General features: G+C 51.1%; 1 protein-coding gene across 1 annotated transcript in view; it reads left to right on the top strand.

The window, feature by feature from the left end:
- The first annotated feature begins 7,552 nt into the window (after window positions 1-7,552).
- LLGL1 (LLGL scribble cell polarity complex component 1) overlaps window positions 7,553-26,655 on the top strand; it is a 70,904-nt gene continuing 51,801 nt past the window's right edge. Inside the window, exon 1 of the mRNA XM_056866177.1 lies at window positions 7,553-7,648. Coding sequence (XP_056722155.1) covers window positions 7,568-7,648 — 81 coding nt within the window. The 5' untranslated portion in view covers window positions 7,553-7,567. The remainder of the gene's footprint in view (window positions 7,649-26,655) is intronic.

Here is a 26,655-nt window from a genome sequence, read left to right as displayed (position 1 = left end):
TCCCGGTTGGGAAACCCCTGGAGATTTGGGGGGTGGAGCCTGAGCAGGGAAGGTTTGGGGAAGGGAGGGACTTCGATGCCATAGAGTCCCGTGGCCAAAGCAGCAATTTTCTCCAGGGGAACTGAATTCTGTCTCTTGGAGATCAGTTGTAATAGTGGGAGATCTCCAGCCACCACTTGGAGGTTGGCAATCCTAACCTATATGGACTTTTTCCTCCCCCCACCCCTACAGCCAGCATTTTCCACCCTGCCCTGGCCCCCAGCAGGGTTTTACCCTGGGCAAATCGTCGGCTTCATAATCACGTCGGCACAACGCTTACATTTCTTCTTGCATTTCAGTAAGTGACAATCGATGTTGCCGTTTCCAGCAGGTCCGGATTTGGGCCTGTTAGAAAGAATCGGGCGCCAGATGCTCGTCTCGAAATGCAAATGTTCCTAATTATACTTCCCCAACTGCAGAGTCATTTAAATTCCTTCTCGGACAAACAGCGGTGCGGAAGGGACCCTGGAAAAGAAACCGCAGAAGCTCGGTGGAAACTGCTGGATCCTTTCTTTGTGTCGAGCGTCGCCGAGGTTTGGATCTGCACGGCCCCGAATTCCTCAGCAGGGCCCAGGGACAGAACAGGAGGCTGACGCCATGGGTGGAGAATCTGCATACATCTGGCAGAATTTGGGGCTGAACTTCCCAAGGCCCCAGTAACCAGTAACTTGTCAGACAGAGAGACAGTGTGGTTGAAGTGTCGGGCTAGGTTCGGGGAGACCCCGGTTCCAATGCCCACTCCGCCACGGAAGCCACGGATTTGAGTTCTGCATAGGGTTGCCAGGTCCCTCTTTGCCGCCGGTGAGAGGTTTTCAGGGCAGAGCCTGAGGAGGGCGGGGTTTGGGGAGGGGAGGGACGTCAATGCCATAGAGTCCAATTGCCAAAGCGGCCGTTTTCTCCAGGGGAACTGATCTCTGTCAGTTGGAGATCAGTTGTAATAGCAGGAGATCTCCAGCTACTACCTGGAGGCTGGCAACCTGAGCTCTGCAAGGTAGAAGGGAGGCTAATAAATGCTTTTCCTCTTCTCTCCCAACGCAGTCTCCTGAATGGCATCGGCCACTGATGTGAAACTCAATGGTATAATGCCATAGAATCCACCTTCCACCTTTTTCTCTAGGGGAACTGATCTCGGTCTCCTGGAGATCCATTGTAATATTGGGAGATCTCCAGCCATCACCTGGAGGTTAGCAAAACAAGAAAAAAAGAGAGCACCTCCGTGCTAATACCGTTAGGTTTGGAAACTGGCACGGGAAGAAATCAGTACAATGATACAAAATATGCGTATTGTGTTTCAAAACATTTCAACAAGTACAATGGACTACAACAAATGACAATAAACGATATATACAAAATAGACAAAACGTGTTTGATGCAGTCTATGAATAGTACAGTCTATAAATAGTACATGGAAAAGTAGTTTAAAAAGTCCATCAGGTACATGTATAAATGATCACAAAGTCTTCATTAAGCATGATGGGTGGGGGACGGCCGTTTCAAGAATATTCCTTCAGCCCCATTTCCAATCAAGTATCCAAGCTTAATTAAATTCTATATATCATCATGAAGTCAATTCACCAGTTCCCATAGGATACTCCCAAGTGTAGGCAACAGCTTAGTTTTGAAACACAATACACATATTTTGTATCATTGTACTGATTTCTTCCCGTGCCAATCACCTGGAGGTTGGCAACCCTACTCTGGATTGGGAAATCCCTGGAGATTTGGGGGGTGGTTCCTGAGGAGGGGAGGGTTTGGGGAGGGCAGGGAATTCAGTGGGGTAAGATGCCATGAAGTCCATCTTCCAAAGCAGCCATTTTCTCCAGGGGAACTGACCTGGGTCACCTGGAGATCGGTTGTTGTAGTGACACCTGGAGGTTGGCAACCCTAGACATTAACAATTTGAGAATTTCTGCTCCTTGGCTCCATCATCAAGCAAAAAGGGAGACTGCAACCAAGAAATCAGAAGGAGACAGAGTCTGGGAAGGGCAGCTATGATGGAACTGGAAAAGATCCTTAAGTGTACATAAGAACATAAGAAAAGCCCAGCTGGATCAGACCCAGGCCCATCAAGTCCTGCAGTCTGTTCACACGGCGGCCAACCAGGTGCCTCGAGGAAGCCCACAAGCAAGACGAATGCAGCAGCACCACCCTGCCTGTCTTTCCCAGCACCTGATATAATAGGCATGCTCCTCGGATCCTGGAGAGAAGAGGTATACATCATGACTAATATCCATTTTTACTAGTAGCCATGAATAGCCTCCATGAATACATCCACTCCCCTGTTAAAGCCTTCCAAGTTGGCAGCCATCACCACATCCTGGGGCAGGGAGTTCCACAATTTAACTATGCAAGTGGAAGGATGTGTCACGAGCCACCAAGATCAAGATAATCCATACCATCGTATTCCCTATTACTATGTATGGGTGTGAAAGCTGGACAGTGAAGAAAGCTGACAGGAAGAAAGCGGATTCATTTGAAATGTGGTGGTGGAGAGGGTTACAGATACTGGGGACCGCCAACAAGACAAATCAGGGGGTTCGAGATCAAATCAAGCCTAAACTCTCCTTAAAAGCTAAAATGACTAAACTGAGGCTGTCGTACTTTGGTCATATTCTGAGAAGGCAAGAATCACTGGAAAAGACAATCATGCTAGGAAAAGTGGAAGGCAGCAGGAAAGGAGGAAGACCCCCCCCCCCATGGGATGGATAGGGTTGCCAGCTCTGAGTTAGGAAATACCTGGAGATTTTTGGGGGGGAGCCTGAGGAGGGCAGGGTTTTGGGGAGGGGAGGGACTTTGATAGGGTAAAATACCAGGGGAACGGAGCTCCGGAGATCAGTTGTAATAGCAGGAGTTCTCCAGCCACCACCTGGAGGTTGGCCACCCTGTGGACTCGATCAAGGACGCCCCGGCCCTCAGTCTGCAAGGCCTGAACAGGGCTGTTGACCCCCGGACACCTTTAGGGCAGCAAAAAACTTACAATCGAAAAGAAAAGAAAGAAAGATAGGAGTTGGCAATGACACGCCACGTAGTAAATAAACACAACGCCTCCAGATTGTGCAAACCCACAAACCAATGCCAAAGCTGTCTGGGCCTTCCTGCAAGGAGCAGCCTGCCCTAACCAGTTCTCCCACCTTTTGTGGCACTGCTCCGCGGGCCCCGATCCCGCAAGCTGCGCATAGCTGAAGAGTCCCACGGACGTGACTTGCCGGATCAAAAGTGAACATGGCAACAAACCAGTACGAATGACACATCATGCTTGCCAACTCTCCCTCCCCTTACCATGCCTTCTTTTCTTTTGAACAGTAGCGTGACAGTCCAACAGGTATAGCATAACAGGGAATGGTTCAATAGGTGCAGCTTTTCTTTGCACCCAGATACTGTCATGGGGGGTGGGTGGGTTTGCACCTATTTGTTCTTGCCTGTTTCCTATTTTACATTTGATAGATGTAGGCTGCACCCCGGACAGGGTTACCAGCTCTGGACTGGGAAATGCCTGGAGATTTTGGGGGCGGAGCCTGAGGAGGGCGGGGTTTGGGGAGAGGAGGGACTTCAGTGCCAGAAAGTCCAATTGCCAAAGCGGCCCTTTTCTCCTGGGGAACTGATCTCTATTGCCTGGAGATCAGTTGTCATAGCAGGAGGTCTCCTGCCACCACCTGGAGGTTGGCAATCCTAACTCCAGTGTTTGCTAGCGTGGCAATCCTATGCACGCTTACCTGGGAGTAATGGTTCTCTCCTAGCCGTGCAGTTTGCAGCTATAACCATCTTTGCAGCTATGGATCATCATCATCAACTTATTGCAGTCATAGACCAGAAAACATCATATTGCATTTCTATGCTACATTTCCAAAAACCTAAAACCTTGCATTTCAAGAATTGCTAGCAGATAAAATACAAATAAAATACTATTTAAGCCAAACAAACATTGTAACACTTGGAGCAGTATTTCTATACAAACTACAGTTCCTTATCCTTTCCAGCAACCCCTTTCTTGCTCCAGGCTTTTACCACTGACACAAAATTTGGCCACTTGTTTCGAGATCACGGGATTTTCGCCAGTTAATATCTGCTCTGAACTTTCTATGAATGTAGCTATTATAGGATAAATAAGGTTAACCCTCAATCCAGCTATGGATCTGGTTCGTTGCTTTATTGTCTAATCTAAATTAACGTGTTATCAAACAGTAATTTTCAACAGCCGGATTTAATTGAGAAACATTGATTATATTTTGGAATTCGGAGATCTGCGATAAGATGTATCCTTTGGCTTTTCTTTTCTTTTCTTTTTAAAGAATATTTTTATTGATTTTGATATAATGGGATACAGGAAAGGAAAAAGGGTAGGGGAAAATATTAACAAAATAGTATTGTTTAAACCCCTTTACTATGTTCAAATAGTCATCGTTTGTTAACATACTATATGTATTCATCCACATCATTTTTGTAACGTTTAAGAAAATTCATTGTCGTTTCTTGGTTTTAATAAATTCATAAAAAACGTGCCATTTGTCTTTGTTTAAATTTTTTGTGTCTGGTTGTAGTAGTTCCGTTAGATGCGCCATTGTTATAAATTCATAAGCTTTATCAATCCAAAGTTCGGTATTTGGTATTTTATCTGTGGCTTTGCTTTTCTTGACTTGTGGGTATTTAAAAAATAAACATTTGAGAAAAGCAAAATATATATATACTTTTGTAGTACATCTCTGTGTATGTTTGGATGTCTTGGATCAACCAGGGTGGATCAACCAGGGGTGAAATTGGCAACATACCACCTTCCTTATTTGAGGGCACAGTCCGAAGTAGGTCTCCTCCACTATTCAGTGGGGCGGCTGAGGGTTGCCGTCAGCCTGGAGGGGAAAAAATTCTTCCATACCTTTAAGAGAGGCTTAATGCGTGGAAATGGGCAGCTGCAAATATAGGGTTGCCAACCTCCAGGTACTAGCTGGAGATCTCCTGCTATTACAACTAATCTCCAGCCGATAGAGATCAGTTCCCCTGGAGGAAATGGCCGCTTTGGCCATTGGACTCTATGGCATTGACGCCCGTCCCCTCCCCAAACTCCGCCCTCTTCAGGCTCCGCCCCAAAAACTTCCTGCAGGTTGTGAAGAGGAACCTGACAACCCTAATCAAATAGCTTCACCTGGCCCATGGCATCCCGTTAAGACCCTATTAATGGGGCAGAATATTTCCCCCCCTTGCAGATTGCTGACAGCCCTGAGGGCCGACTCCCAGGAAAGCATTTCTTAGGGTCTTAATTTGGTTATTTATTTTTCATGTATGTTATTTATAGTCCTTGTTTCTCACTTGGATTCAAGGCGGATTACAGAGTGAGCCACCACAATCAATGGATGGGACATTCAATGAACAATGTAGTAGGATCAGGGTTGTACAAAGGGTTGCCAGCTCCGGGTTGGGAAATGCCTGGAGATTTTTGGGGCAGAGCCTGAGGAGGGTGGGTTTTGGGAAGGGGAGGGACTACAATGCCATAGAGTCCAATTGCCAGAGCGGCCAAGTTCTCCAGGGGAACTGATCTCTATCAGCCGGAGATCAGTTGTAATAGCAGGAGATCTCCAGCCACTACCTGGAGGTTGGCAACCCTACGGCATTATCCCCCAAATCTCCAGGAATCTCCATGGGATTATCCCCCAAATCTCTAGGAATCTCCATGGGATTATTTCCCAAATCTCCAGGAATCTCTATGGGATTATTCCCCAAATCTCCAGGAATCTCTATGGGATTATCCCCCAAATCTCCAGGAATCTCTATGGGATTATCCCCCAAATCTCCAGGAATCTCTATGGGTTTATCCCCCAAATCTCCAGGAATCTCTATGGGATTATTCCCCAAATCTCCAGGAATCTCTATGGGATTATTCCCCAAATCTCCAGGAATCTCTATGGGATTATTCCCCAAATATCCAGGAATCTCTATGGGATTATTCCCCAAATCTCCAGGAATCTCTATGGGATTATCCCCCAAATCTCCAGGAATCTCTATGGGCTTATCCCCCAAATCTCCAGGAATCTCTATGGGATTATTCCCCAAATCTCCAGGAATCTCTATGGGATTATTCCCCAAATCTCCAGGAATCTCTATGGGATTATTCCCCAAATATCCAGGAATCTCTATGGGATTATTCCCCAAATCTCCAGGAATCTCTATGGGATTATTCCCCAAATATCCAGGAATCTCTATGGGATTATCCCCCAAATCTCCAGGAATCTCTATGGGTTTATCCCCCAAATCTCCAGGAATCTCTATGGGATTATTCCCCAAATCTCCAGGAATCTCTATGGGATTATTCCCCAAATCTCCAGGAATCTCTATGGGATTATTCCCCAAATATCCAGGAATCTCTATGGGATTATCCCCCAAATCTCCAGGAATCTCTATGGGATTATCCCCCAAATCTCCAGGAATCTCTATGGGCTTATCCCCCAAATCTCCAGGAATCTCTATGGGATTATCCCCCAAATCTCCAGGAATCTCTATGGGATTATTCCCCAAATCTCCAGGAATCTCTATGGGATTATCCCCCAAATCTCCAGGAATCTCTATGGGTTTATCCCCCAAATCTCCAGGAATCTCTATGGGATTATTCCCCAAATCTCCAGGAATCTCTATGGGATTATTCCCCAAATCTCCAGGAATCTCTATGGGATTATTCCCCAAATCTCCAGGAATCTCTATGGGATTATCCCCCAAATCTCCAGGAATCTCTATGGGATTATCCCCCAAATCTCCAGGAATCTCTATGGGATTATCCCCCAAATCTCCAGGAATCTCTATGGGATTATTCCCCAAATCTCCAGGAATCTCTATGGGATTATCCCCCAAATCTCCAGGAATCTCTATGGGATTATCCCCCAAATCTCCAGGAATCTCTATGGGATTATTCCCCAAATCTCTAGGAATCTCTATGGGATTATCCCCCAAATCTCCATGAATCTCTAAGGGATTATCCCCCAAATCTCCAGGAATCCCTATGGGATTATCCCCCAAATCTCTAGGAATCTCTATAGTATAGCGACTATAGCATTGCTCTCCAAATCTCCAGGCATTTCCCAAGCAGGAGTTGGCAACCCTAAGGGAGCACTCTGGAGGCGGGCTCTCCCCAAAAACTACATTTCCCAGCAGCCTCATGGAGCCCGGGAAGAGGGCCCCAAGGGATTCTGGCCCCCGTCCCCACCGTCCCCGCCTCCTCCCTTGGAACACTACAATCCCCAGGAGGCTTTGCGCCGGAGGCCCTGCGCAGGCGCGCGAGGCGGCTGGCGAGGGCGCGCTCGGCCGGCCCCATTGTCTGGCTGGCTGGCTGCGGCTCCCCCGGCCCCCCGCCTTCCCTCCCCCCGGGCCCGCTGATTGGCCGCGCCGGCCGTCGCTCCCCAGCCTGGCTCCCCCCCCCCCCGCCCGCCGAGGGTCCTCTTGTGCAGCGCTGGATGCGCCAGCCCGCCCGGGCGCCGCTCACGCCCTTTTGCATGGGGGAAGCTCCCGCCCGCGCCCCCCGCCGCCGCCCCCCGCTCTGCCCGGCAAGATGATGAAGTTTCGGTTCCGCCGCCAGGGCCACGACCCCCAGCGGGAGAAGATCAAGCAGGACCTCTTCGCTTTCAACAAGGTGGGGTGGGGTGGGGCGGGGAGGTTGCGACACTGCCCTGGGGGGAGCGGGGGAGGTGTTGCAGGGGGGGTTTGCAACAATAGGGGGGGGGTCTGCTAGCCCTAGAGGTCCCTTTGCAAAGAGGAGTGGGGGGGGGGCAGGCTTGGACCCGTTGCTCTTGGCCAGAGCTGGGACTCGAAGGGGAGGGGTCCCTTTGCAAAGAGGAAGGGGTGGGGGGCTTGGACCCATCGCTTTTGGCCAGAGCTGGGAATAGAAGGGGAGGGGTCCCTTTGCAAAGAAGGGTGGGTTTGGGGGGCATTGCTTTCTGCCAGAGGCGGGAATACAAGAAGAGGGGTCCCTTTGCAAAGAGGAAGGGGTGGGGGGCTTGGACCCATTGCTTTCGGCCAGAGCTGGGACTCGAAGGGGAGGGGTCCCTTTGCAAAGAGGAAGGGGTGGGGGGCTTGGACCCATTGCTTTTGGCCAGAGCCGGGAATACAAGGGGAGGGGTCCCTTTGCAAAGAGGGGTGGGGGGCAGGCGTGGACCCATTGCTCTTGGCCAGAGCTGGGACTAGAAGAGGAGGGGTCCCTTTGCAAAGAAGGGTGGGTTTGGAGGGGGGGCATTGCTTTCTGCCAGAGCCGGGAATGCAAGAGGAGGGGTCCCTTTGCAAAGAGGGGTGGGGGGCAGGCGTGGAGCCGTTGCTCTTGGCCAGAGCTGGGACTAGAAGAGGAGGGGTCCCTTTGCAAAGAGGAAGGGGTGGGGGGCTTGGACCCATTGCTTTTGGCCAGAGCTGGGAATAGAAGGGGAGGGGTCCCTTTGCAAAGAAGGGTGGGTTTGGGGGGCATTGCTTTCTGCCAGAGGCGGGAATACAAGAAGAGGGGTCCCTTTGCAAAGAGGAAGGGGTGGGGGGCTTGGACCCATTGCTTTTGGCCAGAGCTGGGAATAGAAGGGGAGGGGGGTCTGGTTTCCAGCCCCCCCCTTCATTATTGGCATAGCCTCATGGGCTAAAACTGCTTTCTCCCCTTCTTCTGCCCCCCCCCCCAAATCATGCTGGCTCTCCTCTTCATCCGCAGAGGGATCCCAATGCGGGCTCCTTTTCAGCCCAATCTCTCTCTAAGCCCCGGATTATTAATTTGGGGTGGGGGGGGGGGGAGAGATGGGGATGGGAGAAGTCCCTTGTTGGGGGGGGGGACAGAGGGCAAAGACCTCTCTCCCCGTGGAAGTTGTATCCCTGCCTCCTTCCTTCTGCTGCCCCCCTTTTTGCAAAGATTGGGAGGGATGTCTTTCTTTCTCTCCCCACCTTGAAAAATAGCTTAACCCCCCCCCTCTCCTGAGCTAACACCACCCTTGCTTTCTTTACCTGAATTTTCTTTTTTTGGGGGGGGGACAGAATCCGAACAGAAGTTCCTTCTCTGTGTTGTAGGGGTGCGCGGGTGACCCCCCCCCCACCTCCCCTTCCCGCGTCTCCAAACCGCTTTAATTCGGGATTGAGTGGGTTTAAAAGGGCAAAAACCCTTTTCTGGAGGCTTTTAAAGATGATTACTCTCTCTCTCTTCCCCCCCCCCCCCTCCGTCTCTTCTCCTTCCGGTCTCCAATTTGGTCCAGGGAGGAATCTAGATGGGAGCTGAGAATCCATCCGATCTGTTGCTCCATTGTGAGGCTGTGGTTTCTCCCCCCCCTACCCCTTTCTCATTTTGGCCATCTGCATTAATTCCCCCCCCCCCGCTCCATTTCTCTTGAGAGGCTTCACCCCGCTTTTCTTTTGCAGTGCCTGGAAAAGCCCCAAAGGTCGAGAATTTCCCCTGCGGTTTTCGGAGAGTGTTGACCCCCTGCCGTCCGGAGTGACAAAGCCCCCTTTTCCAAGCTCGGCGGCTCCTTCTTTTCTCCGGCTCCCTTCTGAGAGCGCTTCCGTATCTTGGAAAAATCTGGGCTGATTCTCTATCTGGCAAGGTTTGGGGGTGAATTTGAATTCGGGGCGGCCCTGGGATTTTTGTGGCCGACCAGGGGCGGCCCCGGGGTTTTTGTCTCCGGCTCCCTTCCAAAACCGCTTCAGTATCTTAGGGACTCTGGGCTGATTCTCAATCTGGGAATAGTTGGCCTGAATTCAAACTAGGGGTTTGCGTGTCCAAAGCAGGGCCTGGAAATGGGAGTGCCTCGGCTCGTGTGCAGAGTGCGGTTCCCCTGCCCCAAGGGATTCTTGCAGGGTTTGGCCCCAGGGTGTCTGCGGAGGGTCACAACTACTCCTGTGCTGGGAAATGGCTTGCAAAAATTGTTTCGTAGGCCCCGGGATTCCTGAACGGGGCTCTGGGGTTCTCAAAGGAATTGGGTTTTTTGTGTTGTCCGTTGTGGCTTTGGTTTTGGCTTCCCCACCCTCTCTCTGTAATGCCAGGTTGGTTTCCTAGCTGCTCGGAGAAGCACATAATCTAGGCCGAGGCTGCTGTTCGGGGTGGGGTTTTTGCCCTGGATTCGAACTCGGCACCAAAGAATCCCCTCCTCAGAGGCCTGACTTGGAGGAGAGGGTTTCCTCTCCCCCCCCCACTCCCCAATCTTGATTTACAGCCCTCTTTCATTCTCGCCTTTATTGTGTAGGCTTCCAGCCTGCCCCTATCCCTTTAAATTAACCGTTTTGGTGCTGGGCTGGCCGAGGCACGCCACCGCTGTAGGTTTCCAAGGTAGAGATCTTGCTGCCTGTTCGACTCAGTTCCCTCTGTTGCAAAATTTGCGCTTGCACCGCGGAAGGGTGGGAGGCAGAAGCAGCTGGCATTTTGCCTTTCCATGTTAATAATGACTGGATTTCACCGGGGATGAATCTTCCACTGTCTTCCCGCCCGCAATTGTTGACTTGCAGGAAGCGATTATAGACTTTTCCTAGGGCTGGGTTGGTCTGGGCGAGGCCAGCCCCAAATTTATTTATTTGCTGCACTGATGCCCCACCTTTCCCCCCCCCCCGAGTTGGCCTGCGAGCTCCTCCTCCGTTTTATCCTCGCAACAACCCTGCGAGGTAGGTGAGGCTGAGAGGGGGGGTATTGGTCCGAGACCCACCCTAAGCTTTCCAGGATAGAATGGGGATTCAAACCCGGGTCTCCCAGATCTTAGCGGACACCCTAACCCACTGGTTCCCAGCCAGGGGTCCATGGACCCCCAGGGGTCCGCGAGAACTAAATTAAGGTCCGCGAAGCAAAGTTATAAACCCATAATAAATTAATATTTTCAATTAAAAGTTCTCTATTATAATATATATATATTCAAATATAATTCTAAGTTTAATGTTTAACTAACAGTTATGATTAAAGTTTATTTTCAAATTCCCGGAATTTTTATTTTGAACCTTGGGGTCCCTGCACCGAACAAAAAAGTCCTAGTGGTCCCTGGTCAAAAAAAGGTTGGGAACCACTGCTCTAACCGCTACTTCACGCTGGCTCTTGGTGCCTGTAGTGGGGATTGCAAACCGGAGAATCTGCACAGGCGGATTCATTGGGAAGGCGATGAATTGCAACTGGAGGTTACTTAGGAGAAAGTCCCGCTGGGTGGTGAGTCAGGGGCTAGAGCGGTCTCCTCTTAGCCCACCTCTTACTATCACAACTTGGGTAGTAGCGCTACTGAACGTTTAGAATTGGGGCCTGTTTCTGGGAGGGTCAGAAGATAAGAACCTCAGAAGAGCCCTGCTGGATCAGACCAGTGGGGGGTCCATCTAGTCCAGCATCCCGTCTCACACAGTGACCAGCCAGGTCCTCCGGATAGAGGCCAAGGCCGCCTCCTGATAAGAACACCAGATGAGTCCTGCTGGATCAGACCAGTGGTCCATCTAGTCCAGCATCTCATGGTGAGCCAGCATGGTGTAGTGGTTAAGAGCCGTGGTTTGGAGCTGTGGACACTGATCTGGGGTTCGATTCCTCCACATGAGCAGCGGAGGCTAATCTGGTGAACTGGATTTGTTCCCCCACTCCAGCACACGAAGCCAGCTGGGTGACCTTGGGCTAGTCACAGCTCTCTTAGAGCTCTCTCAGCCCCACCTGCCTCCCAGGGTGTCTGTTGTGGGGAAGGGAAGGGGACTGTAAGCTGGTTTGAGTCTCCCTTAAGTGGACGCTCTTGGTCCTTCCACCCACGCAAAATGTCCCTTGGGCGCACACCTTAGAAACCAACTCCTCCTCCTCTTCTTCTTTCTCTTCCTCCTCTTTCTCCTCCTCACACGGTGGCCGACCAGTTCCTCTGGAGGTCCAACCACAGGGCACAGAGGCTGAGAAGGACCTCAGAAGGGCCCTGCTGGATCAGACCAGTGAGGGTCCAGCTAGTCCAGCACCCTGTATTGGTTGGCATCCTAGATCTGCCCTGTGGGTAGAGTTGCCAACTCTTCTTCCTTGGCCTTGTGGCTGTGCCTTTTCAAACCTGTCCGATTTCCCCATCCCAGTTATCCCCCTGCTGGGAGAAAAAAGCTTCCCCGGCCCGCTGCTAAAAACCAGGCAGTCCTGCACACCAAACATTGATGGATATTTCCTCCTCCTCCTCTCTCTTGAACTTTGGCATCTGGGGACATGGGATGTGTTTAATTTGGAAAGGGTCGCTGGATGATCCCACCAGGGGCCCATGCTTCTCTGGCGTAAACATGCGCGTGGCTCGGAGCGAGGGCAGGCGGCCTGGTGATGAACTGCAGCAAGCCCTTTTGACTTTTGACGCTCTCGGTCCTTCCACCCACACAAAATGTCCCTTGGGCGCACACCTTAAAAAGGGTGAGCGCGTGAGTGCCCCCACCCCATATGAGTGTTGGCAGAGACGTTGTCAAAGGGACAGGTTTGGCTGCAGGGTCTAGGAGACCCAGGTTCGAATCCCCACACTGCCACGGAAGCTTGCCGGGTGATCTTGGGTCAGTCGCAGGCGCTCAGCTCGGCCTCCCTCGCAGGGTTGTTGTGAGTGTAAAATGGAGGGGAGGTTCTGGGGGCCCAGGTTCGAATCCCCACTCTGCGGTGGAAGCTGGCTGGGTGATCTTGGGCTAGTTGCAGGCTCTCGGCTCAGTCTTCCTCACAGGGTTGTTGTGAGGGTAAAAGGAAGAAGAGAAGGAAGTCATAAGTCACTGGCTCAGTGGTAGAGCATCTGCTTGGCATGCGGAAGGTCCCAGGTTCAATTCCCAACATCTCCAGTTAAAAAGGACCAGGCAAGTAGGTGGTGTGAAAGACCCCTGCCTGAGACCCTGGAGAGCCACTGCCGGTCTGAGTAGACAATACTGACTTTGATGGACCCAGGGTTTGATTCAGCGTAAGTTCATGTGTTAGCTTGGGGGAGAAAATATGGTGTAAATAAAGTATGATGAACCTACATGCAGAGGCCAACCCAGGTCTGCCGTGCATCATGTGTGAACCCATCCCCAGAGCGGCTTGTCTTACCTTTCTGGTGTTCAGCCTCCGTTCCATTGAAACATTCAGCTTGCTGGCACTCATAATACTTATGCTGTAGAGCGTTCCAGGCCCACCAGTGCTAATCTTACTGGGGCGACGATGACCCTGCAAGGTAGGCCGCCAAGATCCCCGTTTGGTGGATGAGAAAGGCTTGGAGCCAGCGTGGTGTGGTGGTTTGGAGCGGTGGACTCTGATCTGGAGAACCTGCCTTCCCCTCAGCACTCCTAGAGGGTAGTTATTAAAAAAAAATCCCCAACTCAGAGAGATTACGCCATTGAGTTAGAGGGGACGTAGAGACTGTGGAGCACATTCTCATCCACTGCCCTTACTACGAAGAGACTCGTGGCAGATTTATTCAGCCTTGGACTAACAGGCTCTCAGATCACTTGGAGTCGGAGAGGGCCAGGAGGGTTGCTCTCAGATGAAAATCCAAGGGTTTCTGTTGACGCTGCTAAATTTTGTGCCGCCGCGTCCAAAATTAGGCGCAAATTGTTGGGATCACCTGCATTATTATCGATGTATCTAGTAGTGTCCTCTTAGGATTTTAATGTAGTCTCCAGTGTATTTTATACTTGAAATTCCTGGTTTTGACGTCTAATGTCTTTTGTATATGTCTGGCTATGTGCCGTATCCATAAATGACTGCCTGATCTGGAGAACCGGGTTCGATTCCCCACTCCTCCGCATGAAGCCTGCTGCGTGATTTTGGGCTAGTCACCGTTCTCTCAGAACTCTCTCAGCCCCACCCACCTCCCAGGGTGTCTGTTGTGGGGAGGGGAAGGGAAGGCGATTGTCAGCCGGTTTGATTCTTCCTTTAGTGGTAGAGAAAGTCGGCATGTAAAAACCAACTCTTCTTCTCTGTCGGAGGCGAAAGTAAGGTTTGAACTGAGGTTTTGGTATTGTGTAAGCATAATGTTTTGCAGTGCTCGGGGTAAGGGACAGCAGAATCCTGCCCCAAGAACCTCACAACCTGGTGTTTTTTTAAGTCCGGTATAAACAGCGGGGTAGGATGGGCAAGGGACACATTGTCATCGTTGGCAGGGGGAAAGCTTTGTGGGTGCAGATCCGAAGTGGGGGGGCGGCGCATGTTCTGGGAAGGCAGTTGCGTTGTGCCGAAGCAGCTGGAGCGCTGGCACGTGGGAAGAATATATTTAGCCACAAAGCGCTGTTGTGCCCGCCAAGCGCTTCTTTAGAGAGGAGGCTGCCCGTTGTGGCTCTGGGTGCTCTGGGTGCCAGTTGTGTCTCTGGGTGCTTTGCCTCCCACATTGGCCTCTTCGAACACATGAAGCTGCCTTATACTGAACCAGACCCCTTGGTCCATCAAAATCAGTATTGTCTGCTCGGACCGGCAGTGGCACTCCAGGGTCTCAGGCTGAGGTCTTTCACATCACCTACTTGCCTAGTCCCTTTAACTGGAGATGCCGGGGACTGAACCTGAGACCTTCTGCATGCCAAGCAGATGCTCTGCCGTTGAACCATGGCCCTCTTTCTCGTTTGAGGTGGCAAATTCCGCTGTGTGTCCGTGAACAGGGATGCCTGGGTTAGCCGTTCATCCCTGCGGAGGTGTCTGGAAGAGCGGCACGACCTGGGAGGAGGGTGTTTTCGACGTCCGCGGCAGCTAAGCTCTCATCCAAGTCTTGCTCTTTCACTGTTTCGGGAATGCGAGGGAAAACCTTTTGGGCAAAATGGGGTGCAGCGAGCATCGATTGTCGAGGTTTCGCAAGCCAGGGTTCGGAGGCCGGTGACCGATTCTGCATTTTAGTGGCAGCGGATGCGAATCGGCGCAAATTAATTGAGACCAGACGATGGGGGCAAATGTTGGGCCCAAACACCGTGCCTCTCTTCCTAATCCTCGCTAAGCCGATGATGCTTACCTGGCAGCGACTGTGTAGCAGGATTTTCACTTCCTTCGTCGGCGACACCTGGGAGAAGCAGGCCGTCCAAAGGGCTCAGGATTGGGGCCCGGGACTTCGGTCGGGTCGGGCTAGGCCTGCACTGCTGGGGTAGGCGGTAGCCGGTTGAGTTTGGCCATTCGGTTTCAAGTTCCCCCTTCGGTGCGCGGGGTGATGTCTCTCCCCCTCTCCCATGATTCACCTCTGTAAAATGGGACGCTCGCTTGGCGAGCTGCTTCAATCGCTCCCAGAAATGTTCTTGACTCCCCAAGGGCGAAGTGTGCGCCCGGCTTCCTCTCTTCCTCCGCCCCAGCCTGAACGCCGGCTGAATTCAACATGCCGTTTGTCCCCTTTTCAAGTTCCTAGTTCTCCTGGTGGTACATCAGTTGGAAGATGCAGGGGGCTGGCCTGCATTATAAGCCAAAATCAGCCGTAAATACTCACACTGCAACTCTGAGCAATTTCCTGTGAATTGTGAATTTCCTGCATTGTGCAGGGGGTTGGACTAGATGACCCTGGTGGTCCCTTCCAGCTCTATGATTCTATGAGCTGAGTTATGCGATCCACTCCATAGGACAGTGCATCTCCTGGCTGGAATAGACCACTTCAGAATTCAATTTTTAGAAAAAGAAGGCGAAGAAGAAAAAGTTGGTTTTTATATGCTGACTTTATCGCTTCAGGGAGAATCAAACCGGCTTACAATCACCGTCTCCTCCCCACAACAGACACCCTGCGAGGTCGATCTGGCTGAGAGAGCTGTGACTGGCCCAAGGTCACCCAGCTGGCTTCATGTGTAGGAGTGGAGAATCAAGCTCGGTTCTCCAGATTAGCCTCCGCCGCTCCAAACCACCGCTCTTAATCACTACACCACGCTGGTTAGTATTTGGGTGGGAGACCTCCAAGGAATACCAAGGGCGTGACGCAGAGGCAGGCAATGGCATACCATGTACGTCTCTTGCCTTGCCACAAGTCGGTTGCTGTTAAGTCGCTTCCGACTCACGGCAACACTATGAATCCGTGTCCTCCAAAACGTTCTATCCTTAGCCTGGCTCAGGTCTTGCAATCTGAGGGCCGTGGCTTCCTTCATAGAGTCGATCCATCTCGTGCTGGATCTTCCTCTTTTCCTGCTGCCTTCCACTTTTCCTAGCATTACTGACTTTTCCAGTAAGTATTCTGTGCTTCCACATTCAACCATCTTTCTGAGCTTTGAAAAACTAGCTTGGCTTGATGAACGCTGGCAGTGGAACGCTCCCTCCATTATGCTAGTTTTTGTACGGGCTGGGAATTCCCTTTAGATTTGCTCGCCTTTAATCTCTTTTTTCCCCCTCCGTCCCCCCCCCCGTTCTGAAGTGGAACAGTCAATAAGTTACCGCGCGATCCTTCCGCGACCGAGAGCATCGGTCCGTGCCGCTGACTGGGTGCTGGGCTTGCATTTGAAGCGCTGATTTTTCTAACCCAACCCGTCCCGCTTTCCATTTTTCTTGTCCCCTCCCCTGCAATGTTATGGCCTCTGAATTGAATTCGTGTTTTTTTTTTAAAAGCCAGTTTTCCATTTCTACATAATTCCGTTTCTGCATAATACCCCTCCTGCAGGCTGGGGGGAAATTTAGTCATCTGAATTGACTTGGAAAAATGTATATAAATTGACCATTTGGGAGCTAAGAATGCCAGGATGAGTTGACTTGGGACGTATTGTGTGGCATTCATGCTCTGGCCACCTGCCAAGCGCATAGAAATCTACGTCTTGGGTCAAACGTGCATATTCATGGAGTATATCTCATTTAGTCTACAAAGCGTCCTTCGCTCTAGTTTATTTTCTTCATTTATACCCCATTTTTCTCCCTTCAGGAGACCCAAAATGGCTCCTAGCAAGCTCATCTCTATTTTATCCTCACAACAGCCCTGTGAGGTAGGCGAGGTAGTGTGTGACCGGACCAAGGTCACCCAGAGAGCTTCCATGGCCAAGGGGGGATTTGAACCTGGGACTCTCCGATCCTCATCCGACCCGCTAACCCAGGGTCCCCAACCTTTTTGGGCACCTTTGGGATTGTGGCATAGCGTGGTGGGTGACTTTGCGTGCCGCCCATGTAGCTGTGGTGGTTTGAAGAAGTCTTGCGGGGTCTCACATTTGGAAATCTTGTTCTCCAGCCCTATCTTAGGTACCCTCTTTGCTTTAAGGGATGAGCGCTTGATGTTTGGGGCCTGGGTGGGGATGGCCCTCGAAAGCCCCATTGGGGCAGGAAGGGGGAAAGAGTTGAGCGTAACCCCATTTCTGCATTGGGAATCGGAGAGGACCGTGTAGTATGAATAGCTACTCTCCTAGGGCGAGTAAATTTGCTCCAGCATGAGCCAGCGTGGTGTAGTGGTTAAGAGCGGTGGTTTGGAGCAGTGGACTCTGATCTGGGGAACCGAGTTCGATTCCCCCGCTCCTCCACATGAGCGGCGGACGCGAATCTGGTGAACTGGATTTGTTTTCCCAGTCCTACGCATGAAGCCAGCTGGGCGACCTTGGGCTAGTCACAGCTCTCTCAGCCCCACCTAACTCTCAGGATGTCTGTTGTGGGGAAGGTGATTGTAAGCCGGTTTGATTCTTCCCGAAGTGGTAGAGAAAGTCAGCATTTAAAAATGAACTCTTCCTCTTCCTCCTCCTCCTCATTGAGCAGCTAAGGAGGGAAATGCCCCATACTTCCTGCTGTTTGCATTGAAGAGTTGTGACTCAACCGCGGTTCAGCTCAGGGGGGAGGCCCAACTTGCCGTCGCCTGCCCCACACTTTCCCCTCGCGCGGGTCTTTGTAAAGCCCAGGTCGTAGCGCACTTATGCGCAATTGTGGATTGCCACAACCCGTGCCTCTTTCCCCTCCTTGGGTTAATCTGACCCAGTCTGCAATCGAAAACGGGGGGGAGAAGAAATAGCAGGGTCCTTTAAACGCTGAGCAGTTCGGTTCACCTTGGGCCAGCCTCCCTCCTAGCTCAGGAAACGATGCTATAGTCGATAAATAAATCGGCGTAAGATGCGCCACTGGGGTTGGGTGGGGACGTGGCTCAGTGGTAGAGCCTCTGCTTGGTATGCAGAAGGTCCCAGATTCTATCCCCGGCATCTCCAGTTAAAGGGACCAGGCGAGTAGGTGGTGTGAAGGATCTCTGCCTGGAGGGCCGCTGCCGGTCTGAGTAGACAATACTGACTTTGATGGACAGAGGGTCTGATTCAGTAGCCGGCAGCTTCATGTGTTCATGTGCTCTTCTTTGGGGAGGGGCTGTGGCTCAGTGGTAGAGCCTCTGCTTGGCATGCAGAAGGTCCCAGGTTCAATCCCCAGGATCTCCAGTTAAAGGGACCAGGCAAGTAGGTGATGCGAATAGACCCCTGCCTGAGACCCTGGAGAGCCGCTGCCGGTCTGAGTAGACAGAACTGACTTTGATGGACCAAGGGTGTTTTCCCGAGGGGCTGTAATAGAGCATCTGCTTGGCATATTGAAGGTCCCAGGTTCAATCCCCGGCATCTCCAGTTAGGGACCAGGCAAGTAGCTGATGGGAAAGACCTTTTTCTGCCTGAGACCCTGGAGAGCCGCTGCCGGTCTGAGTAGACAATACTGACTTTGATGGACCAAGGGTCAGATTCAGTGTACGGCAGCTTCATGTGTTCATGCGATTCGTGCTCCTGCCACGCACCACTTTCTTAGTTGGCTCGTCGAAGCAAACCAAAAGACAGACACCGCAGCTGCAGGAGAGGGCCGAGGACACGGCGCGTCTCGCCGGAGACGACTTCGAACAAGCGCAAGTTGCCGGAAGGGGGTGTGGGAGGGTGGCGCGAGGTTTGTTTGGGAGGATCTTGGCTGGAGTGCTCCCGTGCAGGTGGTAAATTGTCGTGAAGCTAGAGAGGTTATTCACATGAAGTGGCCCCGAGCTACAGAGACCTCCTGTTAGTAGGGTCACCTTGCCTGTCTGTATGTTGAAGCGAGTGGCGTCAGGTTGTCGCATGAAAATTCCAGTACCTGCCAGCTTGGCGTAGTGGTTAAGAGCAACGGACTCTGATCTGGAGAACCGGGTTCGATTCCCCGCTCCTCCGCATGAATCCTGCTGGGTGACCTTGGGCTAGTCACTCTCTCTCAGCCCCACCTACCTCCCAGGGTGTCTGTTGTGGGGAGGGGAAGGGAAGGAGATTGTAAGCTGCTTTGATTCTCCTTTAAATGGTAGAGAAAATCGGCAAATAAAAACCAAATCCTCTTCCTCCTCGGAGGCTTAGTGAGGGCAGAATGCCAGGCAGAGCGGAATCCTTGGCATCCTCACTGGCTCTTTGCCGGCGGCTTTGTGTAGTGTTCAGACGCCGGATACTGATGCTAAAGGAAGGTGAGTTGCCGAAGGTGATCTATCAAGGGCTACCCTGACCGGCAGTGGCCAGAGATCTTTCACATCTCCTACTCCCTGACCCTTTGGACGCGGGACCTTCTGCATGCCAAGCCGCTTCCCTGCCACGGAGCCACAGCCCCTCCGTATATACCGTATTTTTTCTTTAAAAATTTGCCCCAAAATTGGGGGTTGTCTTATACATGGAAGACAAGCCCTATTTTTTCCTTAATTTTGGGTTCAAAAAAATAGGGGTCGTCTTATACATGGGGGCGTCTTATCGACGGAAAAATACGGTAATTGCAAAGAGTAAATGGCAGGTTGTGGAAATAACTAGCTGCCCCGTGTTCACCTGGCCATGAATTCTAACCTTAGTTGCGGTGCATCACCATTGACACAGTCCCCCCTCTCCCTGCTAAATGTGATCACCTGGAGATGCTTCCTGCTCTCCCCAGGCGAATAAGGGAGTGATTGTTTCCGAGCACCGGGTTAGTGGATCGCCTCTCATTTGTCACCTCTTCTGAGCTGGCAAGAGAAGCTGTACTTAACTCTTTGCGGCTTGAGAATTTTTTTCCTCCAGGTTGAGGCTAGGAAGCGAAGATGGCTTTTCCACTCTCTTCTGATCTGAATAAGGTAAATTGCCGTATCTACCATTTAACACTGCTGAAGGGGCAGTGTTCAAGCGAGCGAGCACGAGGGACTATTAAATTGCTAAAATAAGCTGGAGTTTGCAAAAATTGGGTAGCGCATACTCTCCTAGCACACATTATAGAGTTGGAGCAAGGCTGATTCTATGACCTTGGGCAGTTCATGGGAGGGAGGGCATCTTGGCCATCTTCTGGGCATGGAGTAGGGGTCACTGGAGGTGTGTAGGGAGGTAGTTGTGAGTTTCCTGCATTGTGCAGGAGTTTGGACTAGATGACCTGGTGGTCCCAATTCTATGAAACAGTTTCACATATCCTCAAGTGTTCGCTGTATGATAGGGGCCGATGTAATCTCACAGACCCATTACTTGCTGATAGGGAATGGTTACCTGCCAAATCTACGGTGTCCCACCTCATGACCACAGAGGATCCAATAACTATTGACGCAGTGGCAAGGTTTTTTCAGCTCGTAACGCGCTTGTTATTCTGCACCACATGATGGTTAAGTCAGGATTGAATAACCAAGTAACCGATTTAGTGGGATTGTATGTTCTTATAAAAATAATTTTATAGTAAATTTTATCGTATGATATCTGCATGCCCTTATATCTTGATTTTATTGTACACTGTAAATTTCCTTTTAACGCCAATAAAGGCTTTCGTGTTCGTGATTGACTATTCCCCATACCTATAAGGTAACCTTAGATAGGCCTTGGATTAATAATTTCTTGTCTGGTTCTTGCCATCCAACGAGAGCAAAAGTGGTCTTTGTTTAGTTTGCAGATCAGCCCATCTTTCTCAGTTGAAAACATGACCTTTGCTCATAGCCCCGCTTTAACTTCCATAGAGCCTTGTCCTAATTCTAACCTTTAACTGCACATCTTGGGGTCCTTGTAATTCGCCGTAAAAACGGACACAAGGGGAGGTCGAGACTCTCGATAACCTGAGGGATCCATATTGAAGCTCCGTATAAGAGCTGTGGGATAATTTTCATGGTGAACACTTGTAATCCCTCTGGAATAAAGAGATGGCTTTTAAAACATCTGGGGTTTTGTTTGTTTAGCCCTAAGAAATGCTGCTAAACAGTATGCAGATTCTGGCGAGGAAACCAACCGGTTATTTCCCTTCGGGGTCCTCTCCCTTGTTCGGTTGGGTGTTCTCAAGGCGGTCCAGGAAGAGGACGCCCGCCTCTGAAGCCCGGTCTTTTTCACCCCGTTGAGTGAGGCAGGATGTCTCTCGGGCTGCCCTACTGGCTGATGGGTTTGTAAGATTACGGCCATGACTCGTGCGGGTGGCATCTTGACTTGGAGCAGCATTTTTCAAGATGGCAAGCCCTGCGTGCAACGCTCAAGAAATGCTGAAACCAGCACAGCCGTGGCTGATGCCGTCTCCTGTGCCTTGGGCGATCCGGAGACCACATCTGTCCAGCTAAGGCCCCCGCCCTTTTGTTTTTTGGGGCTGTTTGAACACCTGCAATTACTACATCACTCTGAGAATGTTCTCTGCAGGGCGATCCTCAAACAGACGAACGAAGGCCTTCAGCGTAGTCTGGTCTTTGGAGAGTTTGTATTGACTCTGGAAAGCAAGCTTCTAGCCCAGGGGTGTCAAACTCATTTGTTACGAGGGCCAGATATGACATAAACGTCACTTGTTGGGGTCCAAGCCATGTCTCACCGGCCCGGGCCAGATAAGAGCTCTCAAGGGGCCGGATCCAGCCCGTGGGCCGTATGTTTGACACCCCTGTTCTAGCCCTTATGGCTCGGATAGGGGGGTGTTGCCACACACCCAGATTAGCGATGCCACAAATGCTCGGCTGGGAGCCACAGTTGGTTCTGACTCTGAACATAGAGGCATGGCATCTGATTCCTGGCGGTGTTTTTGTTTATTTATTTATCGGATTATTGCTATTTTTGAGTCGCCGCTAACACAAAGGGTCTCCCGGCGACTTACAACTTTAAAGCGGAGTTAAAAGCAATACACAAGCAGATAACAAATATAAAACGTTAACGTTGAAATATTAAATTATTAAATCAATAGTTAATAATTAATAATAGTAAACTATTAATAATAAAATATTAAATATTAAACATATGTGGCTAGCGCCATCCTGCTAACAAAACAACCCAAACATGTGGATTACACTCCAAAGGCCAAACGAAACAATGTGGCCTTGTGTGCCCTGTGGAGACTAAACAGGTCCGGCAGGGCACGGGTATAATCGGAGAGAGCATTCCGCAGGGCAGGGGCCACAGCTGAGAAGGCCCTTCCGCTTGTGACAGCTTACTGAGTCACCCCAGGACTGGGCCCCTGCCAGCGGCCCCTGGTAATGGGAGTTTTGCGAACGCGTGGGTTGCATTCAGGCGTCCCGATAAACCGTGGTTTTCTTTTGGGCAGCTCAGCCAACGGGTTTCGAACCAGGGTTTGTGGCTGATGTGTTCTCCGCAGTTCTTATCGACTGTGGTTTGCTGGGACACATTTAGAGTTCTTGGCTCCGGTGCGGCAGCGTGGGGACTATCTCCTTCATTCTGGGAGGGGGAGAAAAGGAACCTGGAAAGCAAATGGCGTTTACTTCAGCATGGGTTTGTTCCTTCAATCCAGGAGGTGATCCAGTTGGTTGGGCCTACCAGTCACTTATTCTGTCTCCTGCAGTCACGCTGACTCAGTTATAATTTTTTTTTTAAGTCGGTTTCGATGAGGAAGCTCTGAGCTCTGTTTTTATCAGCACGTGGACCGAAAAGGATGAAGGATAGACTCGCACCCGAGTCCCTGAATATCAAGTTCTGTGTGGGTCATTGGGAAACTCTGAGTGTGAGCTGTTTTGCTGCTGGTAGGCCTGGAACGCCTCAGGACTTCTTGGGTCCATGCTGGGAGCTGAATGCCGGAACCGCCGGCAGGGCTGTAGCCGCGCATAGCTATTCCGCTGAAATAAGTTAGGAGCAGGGCCCATACGCTGGATTATCCCACACGGCGTAGTGCCCCGCTTCCCAAGACCCTGGTTTCGTCTTTAATAACCAGCCTTCTGATCCTGAATCTCTGGTGGTGCTTGAAAGAGCTCCAGAGATGTTTGCAGGGAATCACCTACTGCCACTCTGGTTCTCAAGGTTTCCAGTTCTTGGGGGAGGGATTTGAGTGCCCTGCGGGGATTCCTTCTCCTTCCCCCGGAACTAATGAAAGCAAATTATCTTATGCAGATTTGCCGACTGGGTTTCCGCTCTGGGCATATGGCCTTTCTTACGGGCGAATGCATAGGCGCTTGGGATTCTGTCTGCCTGGAGAATCCAGAATATTGGTCCTGCTGGAGCGTTTTGTTCTGATTTCCCCCCATGGCTATTGTGTGTGTGTGCGCGCTATCAAGTCACAGCTGATTTACAGCGACCCCATAGGGTTTTCAGGGCAAGAGACGTTCAGAAGTGGCCGGCCGTTGCCTGCGAAAATTCGGAGAGAGCTGTGATCGGTCCAAGGTCACCCAGCAGGCTTCACACAGAGGAGTGGGGAATCGAACCCGGATCTCTGGATTAGAATCCGCTGCTGTTAACAACTACATCCCACTAGCTCTCTCCTTCCTGGCTATTTGTGTGGGGGGGAGTCGCTATAGTGACATTCTGCCGCCAACTGATTTTCCCAACCCTAGTTTGTCGTGATCTAGGGAGGTCATGGTCAAAGCATGTTTGCGTGATGTGCAGCTAGGAAAGCATGCGTTTTTATAAATTATTTATTTTATTCATTTATGCCCCGCCTTTCTCCCTAGTGGGGTCCCAGAGCAGCTTGCGTCATTCTCCCCTCCCCTATTTTATCCTCACAACAACCTTGTGAGATAGGCTAGGCTGGGAGAGTGTGACTGGCCTGAGGTCACTCAGTGACCTAAACCCTTCGGGCTGTTTAGCTCGGAAAGAAGGCTGTTAAGGGGAGGCATGATAGAGGTCTATAAAATTATACATGGTGTGGAGAGTGGACAGGGAGAAGCTTTTCTCCCCCTCTCATAATACCAGAACACGGGGTCATCTGCTGAAACTGGAGGGGGAGAGATTCAAAACTGACCAAAGGAAGTCTTTCTTCACGCAACGCGTCGTTAACTTGTGGAACTCCCTGCCGTAGGATGTGGGGGTGGTTGCCAACTTGGAAGGCCTTAAGAGGGGAGTAGGCATGTTCCTGGAGGAGAAGGCTATCCGTGGCTACTAGTCCAAATGGATGCTAGTCGTGATGCGCTGGTTCATCCTACCAATATTGGCACGCTTTTCCTTTGCGTTCTCACAGTGGTGGAAAGAACTTGGGGGGGGGGAAGCGTATGGAAACGGTTCTCGTTTCCTTTTCCTGGCTGTGCTCGCAGAACATGGGGCGCCCATTTCTCTGTGTGGTCCTGGCGAAGGAGGGGAAGATGGAATTCGGCCCGTGGTTTACAGGTCCCTTCTTCTCCGCTGTTTCCTTTGCGCCGAATGTTCGGCTGCGTTGACCCCGAAAAGAAGAGAAGCTGGAATTGGCTGAAAGAGTTCATTTATCCGGAGGGCCGAGCGGGGGACAATGCAGCTCTTGGCAAAGAGGATACTCGGCAGGGGTGGGGGGGGACGAGGAGGGAGGGACCACTTGGGAGAGCAGCCCTCGGCCAAAGCCTTGATTCCTCTTTTCCGGCGGCCTTAAAGCATGCGTCCCCCCGAGGCTTGCTGGGTCGGAGCTCGGCGAAGCTCGCCAAAGCTCGCACCTGTGTTGCGTGGGTCGACTCGGCCCTCTTGTTACTCTCCCATAGAGCTCTTGGCCGGCGGTGGAAGACCACCGAGTGGCCCCGGCGCGGCTGCCGGGGAGCTAGGGCTGGCAGTCAAGTTCACTTTCTTCTGGCCTTGGTTGCGCGCACAGCATGGAAAACATTGCCCGTTAGGGGAGGGGGGAAGGAACGTCGTCTTCTAGATTTTGACACATTAGGCCACATGCACCAAATAAAAAGTTGCAAAGGATGAACACTGTGTTAGTGTTTGGCCATGTGCAGAAATCTGCTGGGCATGCGTTTGCCCTCGGCTGCAGCGTGTCTGCAATTTTGTACTCTCAGATTCCTGAGAGTCAACATTTTTTATTTTTGGAGGGCAAGTTTTTAGTCCTCGTGGCCGCAGCTGTTTATTTTGCAAGTGGCAGGCAGGCGGAAGCGGAGGCCGGTGTGCGAGATGTTCTGCGGGGCTGTTGGATCGTGCCCTGCGGCTGCCGCTTGGATAAACGATGCAGATGGGCAGAGTTTGGCAACTTGGCTCCCTGTCTGTCTTTCCTTGGTGTAAATAAATAAATCTTTGGTTGCCTTTTGGCACGAGGCTGGTTGCACCCAATGGGGGATTGGGTGCAGAATTTGGCTTGCTGGATTGGAGTTCAAACAATGCTGCCTTTGTGGTTGCTAAGATGTGCTTGGAAGCATGCGGGATCGAGCCTGGGGAAAGCTTGGAAGCCAGAGGGGTAGTGGAATTGGGTTACCGGGGGTAGAGGGGAGGGCTTTAGTGCCCCCCCCCCCAGAGAGACGGGGCAGGACACAATGGTAGCGCCCCTACTTTGCCTGCCCAAGATTCATTTCCCAGAATTTACAATAAAACAGTTGTGTTGACTTCCGAAAATCAGATTCTTAAAACTTATAACCTGACCCCAAAGGACGTCCTAGGTTAAGAAGGGGCAAAAAAATCGATGAATGACTCACAGGCTACAGATAAAACACTTTTTCTGGAAATTTGTGAAACTGGTAGATCTAAGCTTGGGGTAAAACTAGTTGAACATAGTCCAAACCCTATGGTTTTTTAAAAAAAAGATGTTTATACCTTGCTTTTTTTCCTCCAGTAGGGGCCCCAAGCAGTTTACAACTCTCTCCCCTCCTCTGTTTTATCTTCACAACAACCCTGCGAGGTCAGGCGAGGCCAAGACTGGCCAGAGATCATTAAGTGAGTTTCCATGGCAGAGCAGAGATTCGAACCTGGGTCTCTCAGATCCCAGTCCAGAGTTCTAACCAGTACGCTGTACTGCCTCACCGCAATGCCAGGTCCTTGGAATCCTGCTCTCGCGCGCGGGTGCCGATATAAAGCGCGGGTTCTCTGTGGTGATACCCCCCTACACCCACACAATTTTTACTTAGAAAGTGCCAAGCTTAAGTGAAAGTGAACGATCCCCTGAATCCTAGGTTCGAAGGGTAGGGACAAAGTTGAGATTTCCCAGTGCTCGGAAAGCGCACTCGGTGCATGCCTAGTGGCACTCATTGCTTGGGGCGTTTGAGCTTGCTTTGAGAGGTGGGAACTCATTCTCCCTCTAAATTAGTAGTTCCCAACCTGCCTTCTAACGTCTCCTGGGGTTCTGCGGATGATAACTGGGCGCGGTTTGGGGGATCTTCGACGAAAACATATGTGGAGGCTCGTAAATGTCCAGAGAAGACATTATTCTCTGCAGTGCACAGCCACAGGGGGTGTGAGTGTGTTAGCGGTGATGGCTTGATGGAGCCTCCATGTTCTGAGGCAGTGTACCTGGGAATTCCGGTTTCTAGGAGGGCTGTGGCCATCACACTGCTTACGGGCTTCCCAAAGGGTGTTGGAAATTGGATGCTTGTTTGGGTTTGCTTCTGGCCTGATCCAGCAGGGCTTTTCGGAAGATGTTCACCGCGTGTGACTGGGATAATTTCTTGACTCGCATTCAGACCTGGCCAGAAACTTGGTTGCGTTTAAGAACGCTTTGCATGGTGCAGTATCTCTGTGGCTCGTGGAAGCTGACGCGGGGCAAATGAACCCAATGTTAAAAACTTTACAAATGGACTT

The sequence above is a fragment of the Euleptes europaea genome, chromosome 21, assembly GCF_029931775.1.
Source record: "Euleptes europaea isolate rEulEur1 chromosome 21, rEulEur1.hap1, whole genome shotgun sequence".
Lineage (NCBI taxonomy): Eukaryota > Metazoa > Chordata > Lepidosauria > Squamata > Sphaerodactylidae > Euleptes > Euleptes europaea.
Note: the sequence above shows the minus strand (reverse complement) of the source record. Positions and strands in the feature narration are given on the sequence as shown.